This window comes from Cinclus cinclus, chromosome 5 (assembly GCF_963662255.1).
Source record: "Cinclus cinclus chromosome 5, bCinCin1.1, whole genome shotgun sequence".
Lineage (NCBI taxonomy): Eukaryota > Metazoa > Chordata > Aves > Passeriformes > Cinclidae > Cinclus > Cinclus cinclus.
The window spans coordinates 29,467,278-29,485,934 of NC_085050.1; the positions used below are offsets into that span (position 1 = coordinate 29,467,278).

The 18,657-nt window shown below is 38.1% G+C and overlaps 1 protein-coding gene across 1 annotated transcript in view; it reads right to left on the reverse strand.

The window, feature by feature from the left end:
• The window catches only part of MTMR7 (myotubularin related protein 7), a 31,823-nt gene extending 13,716 nt beyond the window's left edge, over positions 1–18,107 (reverse strand). Inside the window, 8 exon segments of the mRNA XM_062493532.1 lie at positions 4,369–4,503; positions 7,277–7,405; positions 8,983–9,140; positions 12,699–12,861; positions 14,399–14,521; positions 17,654–17,657; positions 18,057–18,080; positions 18,082–18,107. Coding sequence (XP_062349516.1) covers positions 4,369–4,503; positions 7,277–7,405; positions 8,983–9,140; positions 12,699–12,861; positions 14,399–14,521; positions 17,654–17,657; positions 18,057–18,080; positions 18,082–18,107 — 762 coding nt within the window.
• Between the last annotated feature and the right edge of the window lie 550 nt (positions 18,108–18,657).

Below are 18,657 nucleotides of genomic sequence, written 5' to 3' on the forward strand. Positions count from 1 at the left end.
AAGCCAGGCACAAATAGGAAGCATTTGTCACAGTGTCAACACAAGGGGCTATGACTCGGGGATCTGTTCAGATCAGCCTATTGCAGGGTGCTGGGTTGCTGAGTCTCTGATAACCCTATTTCACACACTTTGAGTGAAACTTTATTAGTGAGGTTAAACACAAAACCCCCACAGCATAGGCAGGATTACTCTGCAAGAACATAAAGGTTTTCATTCTAAAAGGCCGTTTTGATTTTAGATTGGATCAGCATTATGTTTACTAGCAGAATGTACCCAGGAGGTGGCAGTGTCTCATCTGCCATGCCACTGGTTCATAGCATGGGCACACTAGTGTTGTCCAAGCTTATTTTACTGTTCCAATCATCCAAAAGCTGATACAGCTTACTTCTTTGAGGCTCTCAGTAATGAAGAGGGAGCTGGAGTATTTTTTCATAATTTTCTAGTAATTTGGCTCTTGTTATGTAAGACTACAAAATTTGAATTGACAACATTACCACAAATACTTTAATCTGCAATACACTGCTATCAAAGGAGTTGATGTACTTCAGCAAAAGTACTTTCAGCTGGGAGTTGTTTTTTCTTAAAATCTGTTACTTGCTTCCTGGCATGGGAAAGTTACTAAATACTTCTTTAGTTCAGTTTTCCCAAGCATAAAATAAAGGGTGTAGTTAATGTTTATTTTCCCCCCTTTTAGAACCCTTGGGTGGGAAGGAAATCTATCTGCCAAGCTCCTTATCCCAAATTTTGATCTTTGGGCTGAAAACTAGAGCTGATAAAAATTAATTAAGTACTTTTATAAGTCTTTTTAAGTCTTTTAAGTTATTCTTTTGCTAAAAAATAATACCTATCTACTTTTTTCCTAAATTTCCTATAGCAAAATCTCACTGTACCATGGAAAGGAATCATCATTTTGCATAAAGTCCATGCTTTTATGTGAAATTCATGCTGTAGGGCTGGGGGAACTTCAAACTTCCCAAGAAATATGAAGGCTGTGAGAGAGACAAAGCAGCTCAAGCAGCAGAACCTCTGTGCCTCCAAGCACAACTAACAGCTTTTGCGCAGGAGAGATTTAAGAAATAAATAATAAAGGACATAGACTTCATAAGACACCAACTGGACACAATGTGACTCATCTTCATTTCAGTGAGAGCCAATGCTCATGAAAAAGTAAAAAAAAAAAAGTCTCTCTTAGGCATTGCCTAGGGTACAAGAAGCTATGCAGATAACTCCATCTCCAGTTTATTTCCCAATAGTGCAGGCAAGACTATTGATTCACTGCTTCTGTGGTCACATCTGAAACTCACAATAATACATTTTAGTACTTAGCTAATGGCATCATGGGATATACAAGAATGTCTCCTTTGCTGACCTCTTCTACTCCAAACAGACATAGTCCCAGTATTCCATTTTAATTTGGAGCCAATACACATAATTGGAGACTGATTGTCTGATGCCATTTACCCTCCAACCAAGATGAACAAGCCTAGCTTTTTTATGTTAAATGTCAAAATAGGTTTCCAAGGACCTGATGTCTTAACTTTCAAAGCAAAGAGCTAAAAAGTTATATTTGTGGACCACCATTAGGAATTGAAACATTTCATTAATTTCCTGACTCAACAGAAGGAACCATACTCTGGAACCTGGGCAAAACACCAACATTTTTGACTTATACAAATCTTGGGCAAAATTTCTTTTAACTTGTAGTATGCAATTCAGGAAAGAGCAAAACAAAAAACTCCATTCTTGTCTATCAACCAGAAGTCTTCTGATGTTTTGACTATCAGTGGACAATAAAAAAAAATACAGCCTGTGAACTACATGTCAGTTAAGGACAGAGTCCTCTGTGTGACTTGCTACAAAGATATAAATTATCTGCTGAATCCTAATCTTCCTCTTTTTAAGCTGACATCAGTGTTCTTGTATAAACAAATGAGGCAGTCTCTCTCTGCAGTAGCCTACAGCTTCAGGAAGAAAGATCTGTACACATGAGTGTCAGCCACCACAAACCCCTGAAACCCTAAATGAAAAACATCTATCTTCTAACTAGCACATAACATAAATGTGTTACTCAGCACATAAATACCATTAACTGTTCCTGCAGCTGAGAAATTTTGCCACAGATATCCTTTCTTAAAGGACAATCTGAAATAGAACTCTTTGAAAGTAAATAAATATAAGGTTAAATTTGCAAGGCTGACACTCATTTATTTTAAATACTGTCAGTTGCCAAACTTTGCAGCTGCCACAATATTTACTAACAAGGTTTCCACATCATCTACCAAAATTCCATCTGTTGCTCCTAAAGTAGTTGTTGCAAAGCTATCTAAATTGTTCATGTCCCTGATTGATCTCAGTGAATATTGAAGATATAGTCTGCAAAGGTAAAAGACTCCACTTGCAAGGTTTCCTGGCACTTGCTTTAATCTGGAGGATAACCAAGTGAAGTCTTTTTAGAAAGATTATAGAACTAATGTGTTTTACTCATAAACAGTAACTCTACATTAGCTTCTTCTGTGATCACATAGAGGAATGACAGTGGCTTAAATAAAGTTTCATTTGGTCATCCTGATATACCCAAATGAAGTGGAAACAAAGCTTTCTTCCACAGACAAATCTTTTGTTTTGAATATTATGAAGTGCAATGAGGGAAGAGCCCTTGGTAATGTTGAATTGAAGGATCCATCAACATTCTTGATCTTTGCAAGAAACTGGTTGTTATGAGAAATGAGGCAAATAGATTTTTAGCCACCTATGGGAATGGGAAGCCTTCCTCCAGACTTGATATCTTACCTTTATGTTTGTTAAAGGTTCCCTGAGGAATGCCAGGAACTGCTTCCATCAATACCTATCCGTTGCTATATGCTCTACATTTATAAATGCATTATCAAGTACAAAATTGTAACAAGGCTGCATTTGGCATCTGGGATCACAGGGGCTTGGTAGATCTGTCCATTTTTGCTGCACAGAGAGAAGTAGGAATCTGGTATACAAATTTCTTTACATCAAAACCTTTTTTCACGAAATGGCTATTTGAAAACAAACAGTCATCATCTCCTGACTGGCTTCTGAAGAATGATATGGCATTCTTGGCTAAGTGAGCCTAATTCAGTTTCTCCACAACCTCCACAAAGTATGGGCTTTTTTCACTGCACACAAAAGGTGTCTCAAAGTAATTTACCAGAAAAAATTAAAGGACAGTTCCTTCCTGTTACAACCTGGTAAAACATTATTAATCACCAAGTCAGTAAGTCATTAGCAAAAAATTATTATTTAAGCCAGTCAAAGACTGCCTTAAATAGGGAAGGGTACCAATACCATCAGGCAGGAAACAAGCTGTAACAAATCACTACACTTTTTTAATAGAAAACTGTAAAACAAGCATTATTCATGCAGCTAGGCCTGTACTTCAAGCCTGATGTCCTTCCTGAACACAATGGTACCAATCCTGTTCTGGTGCTCATCACAATTCACTTCCTTCAGCACCACAGGTAAGCTGATCCTGTACCTACAAGGGATTTTGTGGAGATTTGCCTCTTTAGTTTCTTTTCTTCAGAGGCTTTGGTAACTTCAAGAGGAAAGTTGCTGATAGTATAAGAGAGAACATATCCCTATCCTCACCTCCAAATACTGAAATCTATCTACTCTTTTTCACCTTGAGCTGTTTGCTAGCATGGCAATTTGGAAACAATGTTTTTTTAGATTCCAACCTCTTCAGCATCATTATTGAGTTTCTCTATTTCTCAGTAGAAAATTTTTTTCTAAAGCTTTTATCTTGGCCAGAGGCTTTTAATCAGTTACAGATATGGCATCTTATGTCACTATTTATCATATTTCAGATTATCTCTCAAAACCACCAAAGTGCTGGAGATATTTAAAGATCTCTTCCATTTCTGTGATCTCAGCAACTTGTCTTGCCTTAGCCTTAGCCTTAGCGCAGATGTCATTGGAATTTTCTCACTTCCAGGAGGAATCATGTATGGAAAATTACAGTATAAACAGGCAGAGATTTGCAACATTACAAACAACTGTAAATACATCTTATGATGGGAATTATTTTTTGCCTGTCTCATCAGAAATATGCTTACTTGATAGCTCCTTTGTGTGTGTAAACAGTTACAATTACACATTATTTACTTTTCTGTATCTTGACATTTTACTAAGAACAAGAAAAGGGAAAAAGGTTCAGTGTAAAGGAGAAAATTCTTCCAGAGATAAAAATGTGGTCAAGGTTTCTAGTTAAGATCCTGGAGTTACACAGGTGCAACTAATATCAGAAGTGACTTCATCAGTCACTTTGGTTGTGTATCTTCCCTAATGTGTTCAGCCCAGACTCCATCTTGCTATGTGCAAGAAATTTAATGTACTTACTTTGGGCCGAGTGTCAACAACATATATGAAATCACTTCCTGGATTGGCCTTTCTAATGGCCTGGAGCATCTGTTCATCCTCAAGGCATCGAGCACTAAAGCCAGATAGAGGCTGGCTGCTTCTACATATGGAGGCCTGCAGAAAAGCAGACAAACAAACAAAAAAACTAATATAAATTAGAAATTGTTTAGCATCCAGAAGCATTAACAAAACCAGATCATTAGATCTTTGCATAGATGTACAATTGTCTGAGAGAGGTAGAATGGTAAAATTAATCACATGTTAATAAATGCATTATTTTTAATTATGTGTTAATACATTATTTTAAAAAGGCAAGGAAGCATTAAAACAATATAACCCTATTGGTCCAAGTCTAGTCTTGAATCCAAATTTTAGAGTTTAGAGCTATTTTAAGTATTGTATTTCCCTAATGTGGAATAACTCCTGAAAGGTAATATCTTGAGGATGGGTACAGCCTTGAAATCATGAGCACACTGATTTAACATAAAGTATAGGTTCTTTTGCACTCACACTTACCAGGTACAAGACTGATTATATCCAACCTACACCAGTGCCTACTTTACTAAACAGCATGAGTCCAGGAAACAAAAATGTGTAACATGCAACCAGATCACCAATGATCAGATATTTTTAGCACTGACATTGGAAAAAGACCTCACTACATAAGAAGTGGGTCAGGCAGCCTGACTCCTGTCAGGCTTGTATTAAGCAGGGCTATTGAAGGAGGCAGGAGAATTTCTCCACAAACCCATCAAGATCACCTTCTTTCCAGGTGAAACCAGGAAAGAAAAAACAAATATGAAATGGGTGGGCAGGGATATATCTGATTTTGCTAGGCAGAGGACAGCTAGATTTATAGAAGGCAAGGGGATAATACATGCAATCTCTAAGCACTGAAGACAAGCATGAAGAGAATCTGCCTACTGAAGGTCACAACCTGTGCAAGCTGTCCTACAGATTATTTATTGCTGTGAGAAGGGACATGCTTTTTTCAGACACAACTTTGAACTATCAGTAGTTAATCAGTAAAGTACAAGTCTTTAAGAGAGAAACCCAGAATTGTGTGAGACCTTGTTCATACTTTATTAATGGTTTTGCAAACAGGTTCTTGTTATTTAGTTTAGTCTTCTGATCAGCACATAATCCAGTGATTTATTACATGCTTATTGCATAAGCTGAACAGATCGTTCCAGACTTTGATCTTATCATATTCACACAGACTGTGTAAGACACAGAAGTGTCACATCACCACTGAATTTGTCAGGACAGAGGAGCTATGTGAAAGTTCTGTTCATAAAGGACTGAATGAGTGATACCTGTCTCCTCTGCATGCAGCAGGCTCTTCCCAAACTGCAGTTAAATCTTACCCCTTTCCTGCCCATTACTCTGTTTACTAGCAACTCATGGCAACCTCCAAAGTCACAGGGAGGTATTTCCTCCAACACTGCTTTTCCTAGCTATTTAAACTATAAAGGATTCAGGAGTAAACACAATACTTCAGACCTGGTATTTTGAACATTAACATTATTTTGAACTTCACACAGCAGGGAAAATATTCAGGCTGAAATATGAAATTCATCCAAGATGAATTATTATATATTGTAATCTACCTGACCCTGAGACCTTTTCTTTCACTGAGATTTGGAAATGTCCAAGTGTTTTGATTCCTAGGTATCTATATTTGGGCATAGTTGATTGTGCAAAGTGATTAACTCTGAAAACTTTGACCTTAAAAAAGTGTTAAAAATAATAATATGTAATTTATGCAGAGTTTGTATTTATTAGTAAATCTTCCTATTCTCCACTTCATAGATCCATATGGAAGTAATGTTCTGATGAAATGCAGTGTAATAATGTCTCATTCCTTCCTTCTGAAGCTTAAATCTATGGTAAGGGCTGCTATAAAGGCAAGATTTCCATGGAGATTGTAACTTATGATTCATGCTTGTGACATTCTGCAGATGCATTCTGCATCCTGTGTGGCAAAAGCTACAGATGCTCTGTAACCCCAGACTAGCTCTGTCTCTTGGAAGGTCCTAAGCATCCCCCAACACTAGGGAAGACATCTCAATTCCACTCTAGACTGAAGCAGGAGTCACACAGGTCTCTTGACAGTACAAAGGGGAGACATTCTCCTAACTGGTAGTGACAGCTGAGCTCACCCAATCCCTAAGGGGCTGGAGCACAAATGTAAAAATGCCCAGTTTGGGGGATCCTTCAGTCCAAGGGTCTCCTTGCTCACCTCAGCTGCCAGAAACAGACATGCTAATAGTCTAAGTGTAGGGCTTTTTTTCCCAAATGGTTACAGAGAAGTGAAGCAAGTCCGTGCTCAGCCCTGAGAATGTTTGCTATGGAGGGGAAGGTGAAACTATTCACTCTTGCAGACAAGGAGAGTCTCTTCAGCAACACCATAACATACTGCTCAGCCAAAATATAGTAGCTCTTATATCTGTCCTTTCTATGTCCCTTCACAGATCTTTTCTTGAAAATCTGCTCCTGAATCTCTAACTGATGCAAGTATAGTTCTACACCTCCTCAACTTATTCTCAAGCTACCAAAGCCAAAATTGCTCAGTTCTTCTCCCAATCAGCTACTAAGCTGCCTGCTACTGGCCTTCACCCCTCTGCCACCCATGTCTCAGGACCTCTTGTACTACTCTACTTCCTTGTGATACAGAGGTCACATAATTTTTGTGTTAGCTGGATTATGAAACTGGGTTTAAATGTCTGCATTAAATGTCTATTAATGAACTAACCACACTACCCAGCCTACACAAATATTTTTTTTAATTAAATAAACACTGATTTTGTCTTGAAAACCTTACTAGAAGAATTATGAGACAAAGGCCAAAATAAGCAAACACTTTGAGTTACAAATTCACACTTACATTGTTACCCTTACAGTAGTAGGAAAGAGCTGGGAAACGCCTTCGGCTGCGAAATTTAGAACTCCCCACTATGATGTGTGCAGTTGCAGACTTTGGTACATAGACTTCTGTAGGATAGGAGTCACAGACCTGTGAAAGGAAACTCTGCTTGGTCTACAAAGTACAAATAGCATTAGCCATTTCCACAGCAAAACAAAATACCAAAGAATTCAAACCTCAGGGAATAGTCCATTATTATTGTATACATATCACTGACATTGCTCAAAACATTATTTTGAAGCTGGAAAATACTAATCCTAATTTACAGATGGCAAAACAGAAGCAAAGGGCTGTATTTCCAAGTGTTAATTCATGTATTGTTCAGAACAGACAGGTTTAACACTCATTCATCCCAGAAAAGATTTATTGTTATGTATAGCAAGGTTCTATTTACAACTGCAGTATCCTCTGTAGCAGAATTTGGGAGTAAGGATGGGAGTGGGAGTTCTCAAACATTCTGCTGGAATGGGACAATAATGAAAGGGGACAATAGAGCCAAATTTTCCAGAAAATTTGATAATAATAAAAAAAGACAAAAATAGGGACATGGAGACAAGAAATTAAGTCACAGGAAATGAGGTTACCAAAAGGCAAGCAACCCTGACAATACCTACCACTTCTGAGAGGAACCCAATGAGCCTGCAAAAGAAGCCCCAAATTCCCTCTGAAGACAAGTAAGACCACAGATGGAATCCTGTTTTTACCCCCTTTTCCTGATATTGTCTGTAGCATTCTGACTGGGGTCAAAACGATATTGAGTATCTCCCTTTGACTTTCTGAGATGACTAAAGCACTAAAGATGCCCAGGAAGAAATTATTTTCTGAGTCAAGAGATATGTAATAAAGGAGAAAGGAAAGAAAGGGCATGTGGTTACAGTTAATGCTGTGGTGAGCTGGATTTTATCCATGATGACATTTTTCCTACACTTTATCTTAAAAGAGGTCATACATTTTTTTCTACTTGCTTTAACAGAAAGAAAACAAAGCCAGACAGCACATTCAGTCTTCTCTGAGAATGTCACAGTCCCTCCTTAACATGGATATGTTCCAGCAACAGAACCAATGGAGTGCATGGACAAACTTTCTTCAAAAATGTCTTGGCTATTATTTCTCAAAATTAATTAATATTCTAAATTCTTCAGTTGTACAAGACCAAATGAGGCAGGACAGCAGGCAGCTAGGAAGATATATGACCTATAAGATGACTGTGAAAAACACTGACAGTCAATCACAGATTCTTTAAAAGGAGTGTGGGAACAGCCAGTGAGGAAAAAATATTGCCAAGCTCACTATCTGGAGCAATTTCTTTTCGTATAAAGACTACATACTAATTTTACATAGACCTATATGTTAGGGAAATTCTTATTCACACACATAGCCTTAGGTATGACTTAAACTTCTTCCCAGGCAGCTGAACTCTAACATTTAAAACACCGTGAACATATTTTCTGTGCTTCATTTCCACATCTGTTAAATGAAGACACATCCTTTCTCTCACTTTCTGTGTGCCATTTTGTGTGAAGTAGTAGAGGAACTGCACCTTACTACATGTGTGTACAGTGCTGAGCACAAAGAGATGCTGCAACTAAGCACTATGGTGGTCCTCAGTCAGGCTGCTGGTTTATTGCACAGACAGCCTCTGTAACAGAAAAATCACAACAACTCACTCCGTAGTCTCTGTTTACATCACTGATCTGCCAATAGCTGTTTGGAACACCCATCCGATTATATTCTTCATGGAGGTCCACAAGCTTCCAGCCTTGTTCTCGTTCTTCTTTATCCAATTTTGGGTTGAAAGAGAAGCAATATAGTTCTTCATATTTCACTGGGAAAAAAATAAGCAAAGAAACAGAAAGAGTAAATGACTTCAGATTTCTCATCCTGAAGTCACACTTCAAAACTAGAACTTGGCATTGACCTTGATGCAGCTTCCTTTCAAAGAGTACACTTTGCTTTACAAAAGCCCATATCCTGGTTTATATCTACTGTCAAGAAAACTTTGGAAGTACAGGCTCTTTTGTTATTTGTATAAGTTGCGATGTACGTGCCTTAATAGAAGTGTTTCTTAAAATATACTGTTCTGCTAGTCTTCAGTAAATTTATAAAAACCTTCCCCAGCACAAAGGCAAAATGTCAGAAATATACTTTCATCCAAAGAAAACCAAAGTCAGTGCCAGAGTAAGCACCTGTTCTTCAAAAGAATTTGCTATCTAGAGGTAGTTTAGGAGTCCCTTTATTAATGTAATATCTATCCTGTGGCAAAGAAAAAAAGATATTAATAATGGACTATGCAGCACATTCTTCCAAAAATTAAAAAATCTCAGTAACTGTCCATAATTAGGAAGGTTTCCAATAGATCCAATGAAATCTAGTTTTGTGGACTGCAAAATTCTGTCCTTGAATTATTAGCAAATGCATTCAAGATACACATGGTGTAATAGCTCAAAAGAAGCATATGCTAATCATTCATTTTATCATGACCAGGAAGTTAACTAGCTATGCCACCTGTACCACATATAAAAGTTTGGTGGTGCTGGAGTTTTAAACTTTTTTTAGGAGTGTATCTGCATTTACTGAGTGCCTTAATCCTGGTGACCAGAGGCAGCCAGACATCTCTGCCATTGAATACCAGCTGTTACTGACATGAGTAACTATCCAGCATACAACTTGATACTTTAGATATTGCTATGTCACAAGGGCATATTTCATTCTGCTGCTCAAAGTTCCTTAAAGCTTTCTGATCAACAGATCTTTAACTTTAGAACTGGAGTAAATCACCAGCTGAGTCCTCACTGATTTCATAGTTGTCCACTGATATATATACCTGCTCTACAATCAGCAAATTTAAACACAACACTCCTCTCCTAATAATATACCTAAAAAGCAGAGTCTTACTACACTGCTCTGCACTACTGTGTTCTGCACTGAACAGAGCTTACAGCTTTAAAAATAATAAATACAATGCCCCCAATGACAATACAAGGCTCCTCTCTATTTCTATAGAAAGTCTTCACTTTTATTTTGATTATGTCTTCTCAAGGTCTATTGTAAGTTAAGATTTGCCTTTTTAAATTACATTAAATTGTTTGTATAGATACACACACAAAAGTATGACCAGAAAGAAAGAAAACTTCATGTTAATTCTGACAGGAACATCCAAAAAATCAATGAAGTCTTAAGTAGGGAGAAAAAAGAGTATTTCCACATTTTCCAGCAGTTTAAACTCCTGTATTCTCTAATTTCAAACTTCTGTCATGGCACAGACTAGGAAGAGTGTCTGGTTTATTTCTCATCTGTTAAAGTTTTAGCACAGTTCACAAATCAAAGCTAATATTTTGGTAGCAATGTGAGCTCCTGTTTTCACTGCTTGGTTGTCAGAAGCATCTGGATCTTCTTTCCAATGGATCTGCTGTTCACAGGTACAAGAAAAGCCTTTAGAAAACTACCTATGTATCCAGGTTATTTATGACTGAAGTCTGCCTCAACATTTTAAGTATTAGGACATGATGGTATCTGTATGTAGTAACAAAAATGTTCATGTATTACTAGTTGGTGCCTTGAAGGTCAGTTACCACATCTTTGCCAGTACTTTTAGGACCTTTCCCAATCTTTCAGCAATTTTGCCATAAACATCTTCAATCCTGCTATTAAATATGCAGTATCTTATGGTCAGCTTAACAAAATGGCTTAATTAAGCAGAAAGGCCAAATTCAGCTGACAACTTGACCTTATTAAAATTATAGCAAAAATAAAATTAAGCATAACCTTCACCTTCAATGTAACTAGGACATCAGATGGCATAGAATATGTTAAGCCAGTATACAACATGAGCTTCTCTCAGGAATGAATGAAAAGAACAGGCAGAGAATGGGAAGTGGAGCCCAAATAGGTCAAATGATTTGTCCATGGAGTAAAGCATAACTTCTGATGCTGAGTAACCATATTACCTAATGAAAGCACATCTTCATGCCCTGACAAAATGACACTGAAGAGCACTGTCAGGTACAAATGACTCAGCTTGAATCAAAGCCTTCTAATTTTGAGTAGGTAGGCAAGATTTTTTCCTGCCTCAAATCACAATCAGATTGTTTGCTGGAGGAGGAAAACTACTGTGCAGCTGAACTATGCAAAGAGCAAATTCTGCAGTGCTGTTACTGCATCTTCTTTGCTCAGACCTTCTTGTCCACTGCAGTCAGTCACTAAACTTGTGTTCAGCATCCTCATCTACTCTTCCTTTCATCATTCTGGTGTATAGCAGCACACACACCTCCTCCTGCCTCCAAGAAAAAGGATTACAGAATCACATGCCTTCCAGCATACATGAACATGTACTTGCAGCTGAGGTGCATGGAATGAATCCAGATTTCCATCAGCAGAACCACTGATTGAATTTTTCAAATTGTTTTAAATTTCTCTGATTACTTTCATCCTGCATCACTAGCTTACCACATTATTTCTGCTACAGATGTACAGTACTACTGCTACTACTAGAACTTTATAAAAAGTAGCTGTGCTGGTGTACTGTGCAGTTTTTTTGCCCCCTACACAGTAGATAAAATCGGTAGTCTCCTAACAAGAAAAAAATTAAAGCTAGTTGTTGTCAGCTTTGTAAAGACAACAAAAGACAATTTCTTTGCATACTGTTGAAATAATAATAAAGAACAAAAGTTGGTGTTATATTTCTAAAGTTATATCTTTCAATTAGCTAATCCAGAAGCTTTGTCAGTTGGGTCTCAGGAGAGCTAAGTGCAGAGAGGAGCTATAATGTAAGCAATCAAATGTTGGTCTTTGGCAAAACATTTGTTTTTTCATTGAAAAGGGGAAAGGTTTCAAAAGGATCTTGAAATGAATTCAGAAACACATAGTGCATATTCAAAACGTATATAATAATAGGCCAAAACACAGGCAGCCCAGTGAAACAAAACAACTTGCTGCAAAACCTTTCACTAATTTTGTGAAATTTCTGCATAGCATAAAAAGTCAAAATGCAAATCTTGACAGGACCACTAAATGTATTGTAAAGTTTTTGTTAAAATAGGGACATAAAAGTTTTCTGAATTTAGAATATTCTCCTAAGTTTACATTTACACAAGTCATCCAGCAAATGAGTTGCACATCAAATAGCATTATAATGTATTTTATGGCCCATGATGCCCTAGAGTATTATTTTAAATAGAGGTTTATGTCATACTTTATGGAGTGAACAACTTGTTATAATGAGCTTTCTCTATTGCTCCATAAATTATTATATCAATATTTCTCTCAAAATACAGCTCAATTTTTTCTTAACCTACAAAGGACAAAGATGCACAGATGCATTTCTTCCATTAAATTCTCCCTCTTCAGAAAGAAGATTGATTTTTGTGCTCTTTTCTTCCCATACCTGGTCGAGCCAAACGTATCAGAGATATGTAAATGTCATGGCAGTCTCGTTCCTGAGGGATCACCAGCTGGATGACCTGGAAGTTCTTGCAGCGGATCAGTAATGGGCAACCAGTGGCAGTGGTGGCTTGCTTCTCAATAGAGGAAATTTGGCTGTGGAGAACCTGAGGGGAATCGAAGAGTTATGTTAGTCAAATCTTTAGGAAGAAAAGGAATTATTTATAGTGATGTACCAAAGCAGGCACAGTAGCTCCCACTACAGTTTCAGAAAACCCTCATGCTCCTCCTCTTGTAGTTGGGTTCCTATCTCCAGCTTCAGGCTCAAGCAGCTTGATACATCTCCTGCAGACAAAGAGGCATTTCTGGAGTGTTTCAGCTGCTCAGACATCAGCCTGCTCACATTATCCAAAGCTTTTTGTTTGTTTGCTTTAGTGTAAGCTAGTGGTTGTCAAAGCTCTTTTCATCTATTTGCACAGTGAAAAGATGAACCAGCATCAGTTGCATAAGGCTAAAATATTGTGCCTCCTCGTGGGTAGAATGGTAATGTTGATATAACTTTCAATACGGCATCAAATGAGATGAAACATTACAATAAAAATCTGGTCAGGAATAGTAATATCAAAGGAAGATGTAGTTAGTGCAAAAATGGACAAGGACTGCATAATTAAGCTGCATAAAAGACTCAAATACAGGGCACCAAGCAATAGCTGTACTTATATGTGTACATGTGTGCTGATTTGGGCTGAGTGGGGCAGAGTTAATTTCCTTCACTGTGACTGACATGGGGCTGTGTTTCAGATTTGCACTGAGCATGGGGTTAATAATACAGAGATGACTTTGTTATTGCTTACACAGAGCCAAGGCCTACTGCAATGCTGGCAGGGAAACTGAGAGTGCATGGGGAGCTTGGAGGAGACAGCCAGGACAGGTGACCCCAGCTGACCAAAGGCATATTCCAGACCATGTGGCATCATGCTCAGTATGTAAAGTGGAAGGAACAGGAAGAAGGGTGCATTTGGAGTGATGACAGTCTCTTTCCCAAGTCACTGTTGTATGTGATGGGGCCCTATGGGAAGCAGTGAATTCATTCCTTGTTTTGCTTTGCCTGTGTGTGTGGCTTTTACTTTCACTATGAAACTGTCTTCATCTCAACCCATGAGTTTTCTACCTTTTATCCTTTAGCTTCTCTCCCCGATTCTGCTGGTTGGGGGAGTGAGTGAGAGGCTGTATGGGGCTTGGTCAATGGCTGGGGTTAAACCACAAGAAAATGTAATGTATGTTGTCAATCAGTCAAAACACTACTTTATTAAAAAATTAAACTATTAAACCAACAAAATCACTGATTCAGCACTAGCAGTAAGGAAGAAGGCCAAGAACTGACAGAGCCAAGGAAGCAGTTCACATTCAAGGTGTTTCTCTTCCTGGATGTTAGGAGCAACAGGTACAGTTTTCAGCAACTCTTCCTCAGTCAAGCACATCTGGTATTCATACAGTGAAGGCCCTTCTACTCCTCTTACTGTACTGTAATACCCAGAATCCACTGAAAATTTTTGAAAATTACTAGGCTGGAATTTCACATGCCTCATAAAAGCATCCATATGACCTAATTAACTATTTTAAAGTGTTTTGGAAGTAATTTTCAAATTACCATCAGTAAAGTGCCATGCACTTACAGATAACTGAAATAATTAAAATTCATACCCAGGTTTCTTTGCGAGTTTCAGAACCATTCTCCACAAATATGACATGGGTTGCTGTTAAGTATAAGGTTCCCACCACAGCTCTTCTTGAAGACAAACGATCAAGTAACCTAACGTTTTCCACCTATACAAAAAAGGAACAGGGAAAAAAAAAAGAAATAATTAGGCTATGACAGAAAGCTCAGTAGTGAGAGCTCAATGTTCACATTTCATCTATTATAAAGTTCTTTTCAGCACAACATTAAATATCAAAGAAGTATAACTATATGAGAAAATGTGATTATATTATGTGATCTAATTCCAGATATTCCTTAATGTTCCTTTTTTCCCTTCTCTTGTGGTGGATACCTCTGTATCCAAAAACCTGTTACTTAGCACTTCCAAAGACAATTTCTCACTTGAGCTTCTCCTTGTGATCTAATCTTACCAAGGCCCTGTGACAGAAAGGCAGGGCCTGTCCTTCAGCTAAACTCAAGCTCCATTCAAGCCATTCCAGCTAAATTAAAAGAAGAAGAAGAAGAAGAAGAAGAAGAAGAAGAAGAAGAAGAAGAAGAAGAAGAAGAAGAAGAAGAAGAAGATTGATGATGATGATGATGATAATGGTAGAGTGTCTTTCTTCACTGGGTCTCAATCAGGCAAATTTTCTCTCATGCAAATCTCTGTTAAGATTTAAAATAATGTTAAAAGAGTCAAAAGAGTTTAAAAGAGTTAAAAAGAAAGATTTTGATGTTGGTCCCTACATTCCTGTTAGGGCTGACAGCAGAGGTCACACTGGAAGTTTTTGCCTTCAGTAACTTTCCAGTGGGACTCAAGAACCCCACTTCCAGTGCACTCCCACCTTGGGCACAAAATGGGCGTTCTCCCTTTGCTGCAGAAGACAACAGGAGAGTCCATAATACGTTATTAACTCTCAGATCACCAGCTTGTGACTCGTACATCACCAGTATTTTGTATGTGGTATGTACTATTGGCACCTATTAGGGGTAGGAACTAAATGATCTTTAAGATCCCTTTGAACACAAACCCTTCTAGACTTCTATGATTTCTGACTGAGAAACCAGAATAACAAAACAATCAACAAATTGGATTCAGTGGAATAAAACCTGCCCAAAAGTTACCAATTTGCTACTATGGGTTTGATGGATCCCCTACCACAATTTTAAAACTAATGTTAGTTGATTTTCCTGGAAAGCAGAACACCAGCATCAGAGAATTACATGTTTGCTATGTGTATTCCAAATACATTGCACTATTTAAAAAATAGGAATAAACAAGACCTTAAAATTAAAGTTTAGTAGCAAAATAAGCCAGTTTAGTAGCAAAATGCTTAAAATCGAACTATTATCAAAGCAGAGTCATCTCCCTCAAGGCTAGTTATAATCTGTTTTAAACAAAACTATTTATTAAAACAGAAAAAATCCTGCAAGAAAGCAGGGATGAAGTCTCTTCCCAGGGCCATCTACTTCAGAGGTCATTTATTGGCTTGAGAAGGAACGGAAGAAATACAATATTAACCCAGCAAGCATTCAGCAGCAAGCAAAAGAGGAGGGATGATACAAAAAACATAGGCAGTGCCCTTCTGAAAGGAACCCACAAAACCAATAAAAATCATCATTGTCTGGATGAAGAAAGGTCCCTATACTGCAGTCCAGCCAGCAGGGACTCTGCTGCACAGGCACAGATCTTGCACAAGGCACTCATCACCCACCCCAGCCTACAAAGCAAGCAGGCGTGGGCCATGAAACACAAGCAAAGCAGGCATCCACACAGCAGGCAGGGCTGAGGGCTGAATTTCCAGACCTCCTAGGTGACATCCTGTCCCACTCATCAGTCACAGTCCTGTAACTGAAAAATGATAACCAACAAAGCTCCTCTATGGCTGTGGTTTGTTCTTTTTTTTTTTTTTTAATAGAGAACTACAAATAAATTAAAGGTTAGATCTGAATGAATAGGAACAGTTGCAGTAAGAGCTGTGTGGTGAGTCTGATTTCATCAAAGCAAATGCAGTGGCTGCACCAGGAGTGATGAGAATTCACCTCTCCCTACAGTTTGTCTCTCAAGAACAGATAGTTGCAGCAGCTGAGGGAAGAGTGTGAGAGGCAGGCATGTACTCATGCTCCTTCAGGATTTCAGCCCAGATCTGGGGCCTCCCTAAGATGAGGTCACACTTTTTAATAGCCATAATTGTGTTTACATTCCATTAATTTTATTAAATAACATTTGGTATATCTGCAACTTATTGGCAGCTGTAACACCCTGTGAGAGTGAACTTCACATTTCAGCTATACATTGTCCAATAAACCCCCTTTCTCCTGCTCTTTTTGAATCTGTCACTAGTAATGTGCCACACGTGCTGTTACAGATCCTTCCCTCCACCCTCGTGTTCCAAGAGTGAAGAGCACATCTTTACATATCTGTGACCTTTATGGAAGCAATTCCAGACAAGCTCTTCCACACTTCCGATTATTCTGTGTGAGGTCTACTTCCTGAGAAAAGCCCTAAAATGCAAACAGAATTCAAAAGTTGAATGTACAACAGGTTTTTGTGGTTTGTGTAGTGGAATAGTGATGTTTGCTGTTGTGCTTTTGATTTAAAGTTCTCAATCATTGCTTGCTTTTTTGTCCTCTGCTGAACACAGTGGGGTTTGGGTTAGTTTTGGGGGTTTCTTTTTTTTTTTAACAATTAACAATTGTAACTCTTAGTCATGCCTGCATACATAAGTTAAGATCTAGCCCTTCATCTTATATTTATTAATGATAAATTTAGTTAATCAGTATAATGAGGCATTGCTCAATCTTAGAAATCATTCTGCTGGTCAAAGGATTCAGAGAATGAGCCTCCTTTCTTCTTCTGCACTCTCACAGTCAGGAAAAGAAAGCCATGTGCAGCAGCATCTTTAAACCTAGAGAGTTTGGGAATAGAGAGGATGGGAATATGTTCATTTCCACAAGAGGGGAACACACATTGCAATAGTACTTTGGAAGAAGAGGAGTTTTTCTATCTAAAAAGTCACAGCATGCTGAGAAATCAGCATTAATAGCCAAAATTTATGACAGAAAGAGATAATAATTGTTTTTCTTATTTTTTTTTCCTATAAAACACTGCTCCAAGTTTCCACCTAAGCAACTGTAGACTTTATTGGAGAATGTAGGAAATTATGTATGTACTGGCACATGTCAGGAAAAACCATAGAGACTGTGCACGTCTGCCTCACCCAAAATGAACAGCTGGTGTGAGAGATCAGATCAGAAAACACAAGTCTGTAAAGCTGAGAGCTGGAAGACCACAAGGAGTTAAAAGGAGAGCAATAGCCAAGGCAGTCAGAGAGGGGCATCTAAGTAAAACTTCAGTACAATAATTTAAATAATTAATTTTAAGCTCTTGCCTATCTCTTTTTTCTTCTTCCTTTTTTATTTTTTCTCCTGATGTCCTGATGACTGTGGTTGTCTAGGCCTAAAGAAAAGACTACCAGGAGATTTATTTCAATTACTACGATGGCTTACATGGAGATAAATAAAGTTGCCCAGAAACTCTATTTCCAATGCAACACAGATGACAGAAAAAAGGAGGCAAAAATAGAAGTTAAAGGGAACACAGATTAAGAACAGATGGAAGGCACTTTTTACTCAGAGAATAAACATGACAAATTACTTATGAACAAGGTTGCCAGGAGGTCATTCAAGAAAAAATGTCATATTAAGGAAAATCATGGGCCAAGGTTTTATTTAGGCACAAGTCCCACTGGTTTCAATGGTACTCCCACCTAAGGAAGACCAGCAAGTATATGACCCTGAAAGCATCTGGAAAAGTTTGTGTGCCAAAATGTTATTCCTAAAAATATTCATCTATCCTTACTTGTTTTCATTTTTAGATAACTTTTTCAATAAGCTTTGACTGCATGACCTATTTTGAATATGCAACCTTCGTTCTCACTTCTTTAAGCTGTTTCCAGACACAGCATCACAAAACAGTGCAGAAGTTACCACTACTATTTCAGGCTGCTCACATGGGAAAGTTCCACATGGGAAAGCTTTTTCAGATAAATGGAGGATCACTTCAGACTGTAGGCTCAGACTGCCCATTACCACTGAGCATCTTGAAGAAGCTGAAAAGCCTATTTGTCAACCAAGAACAAAAGAGATCATCTCCCATATCACCCAGTGTTCCCCATTCCTTTAGGAGGAACCCTGACTGAATCATCTCCTATAAGTCCTTATCCCAAGAAGGAGAAAGGCCAGAATACCCTCCCAGCCAGGAGAA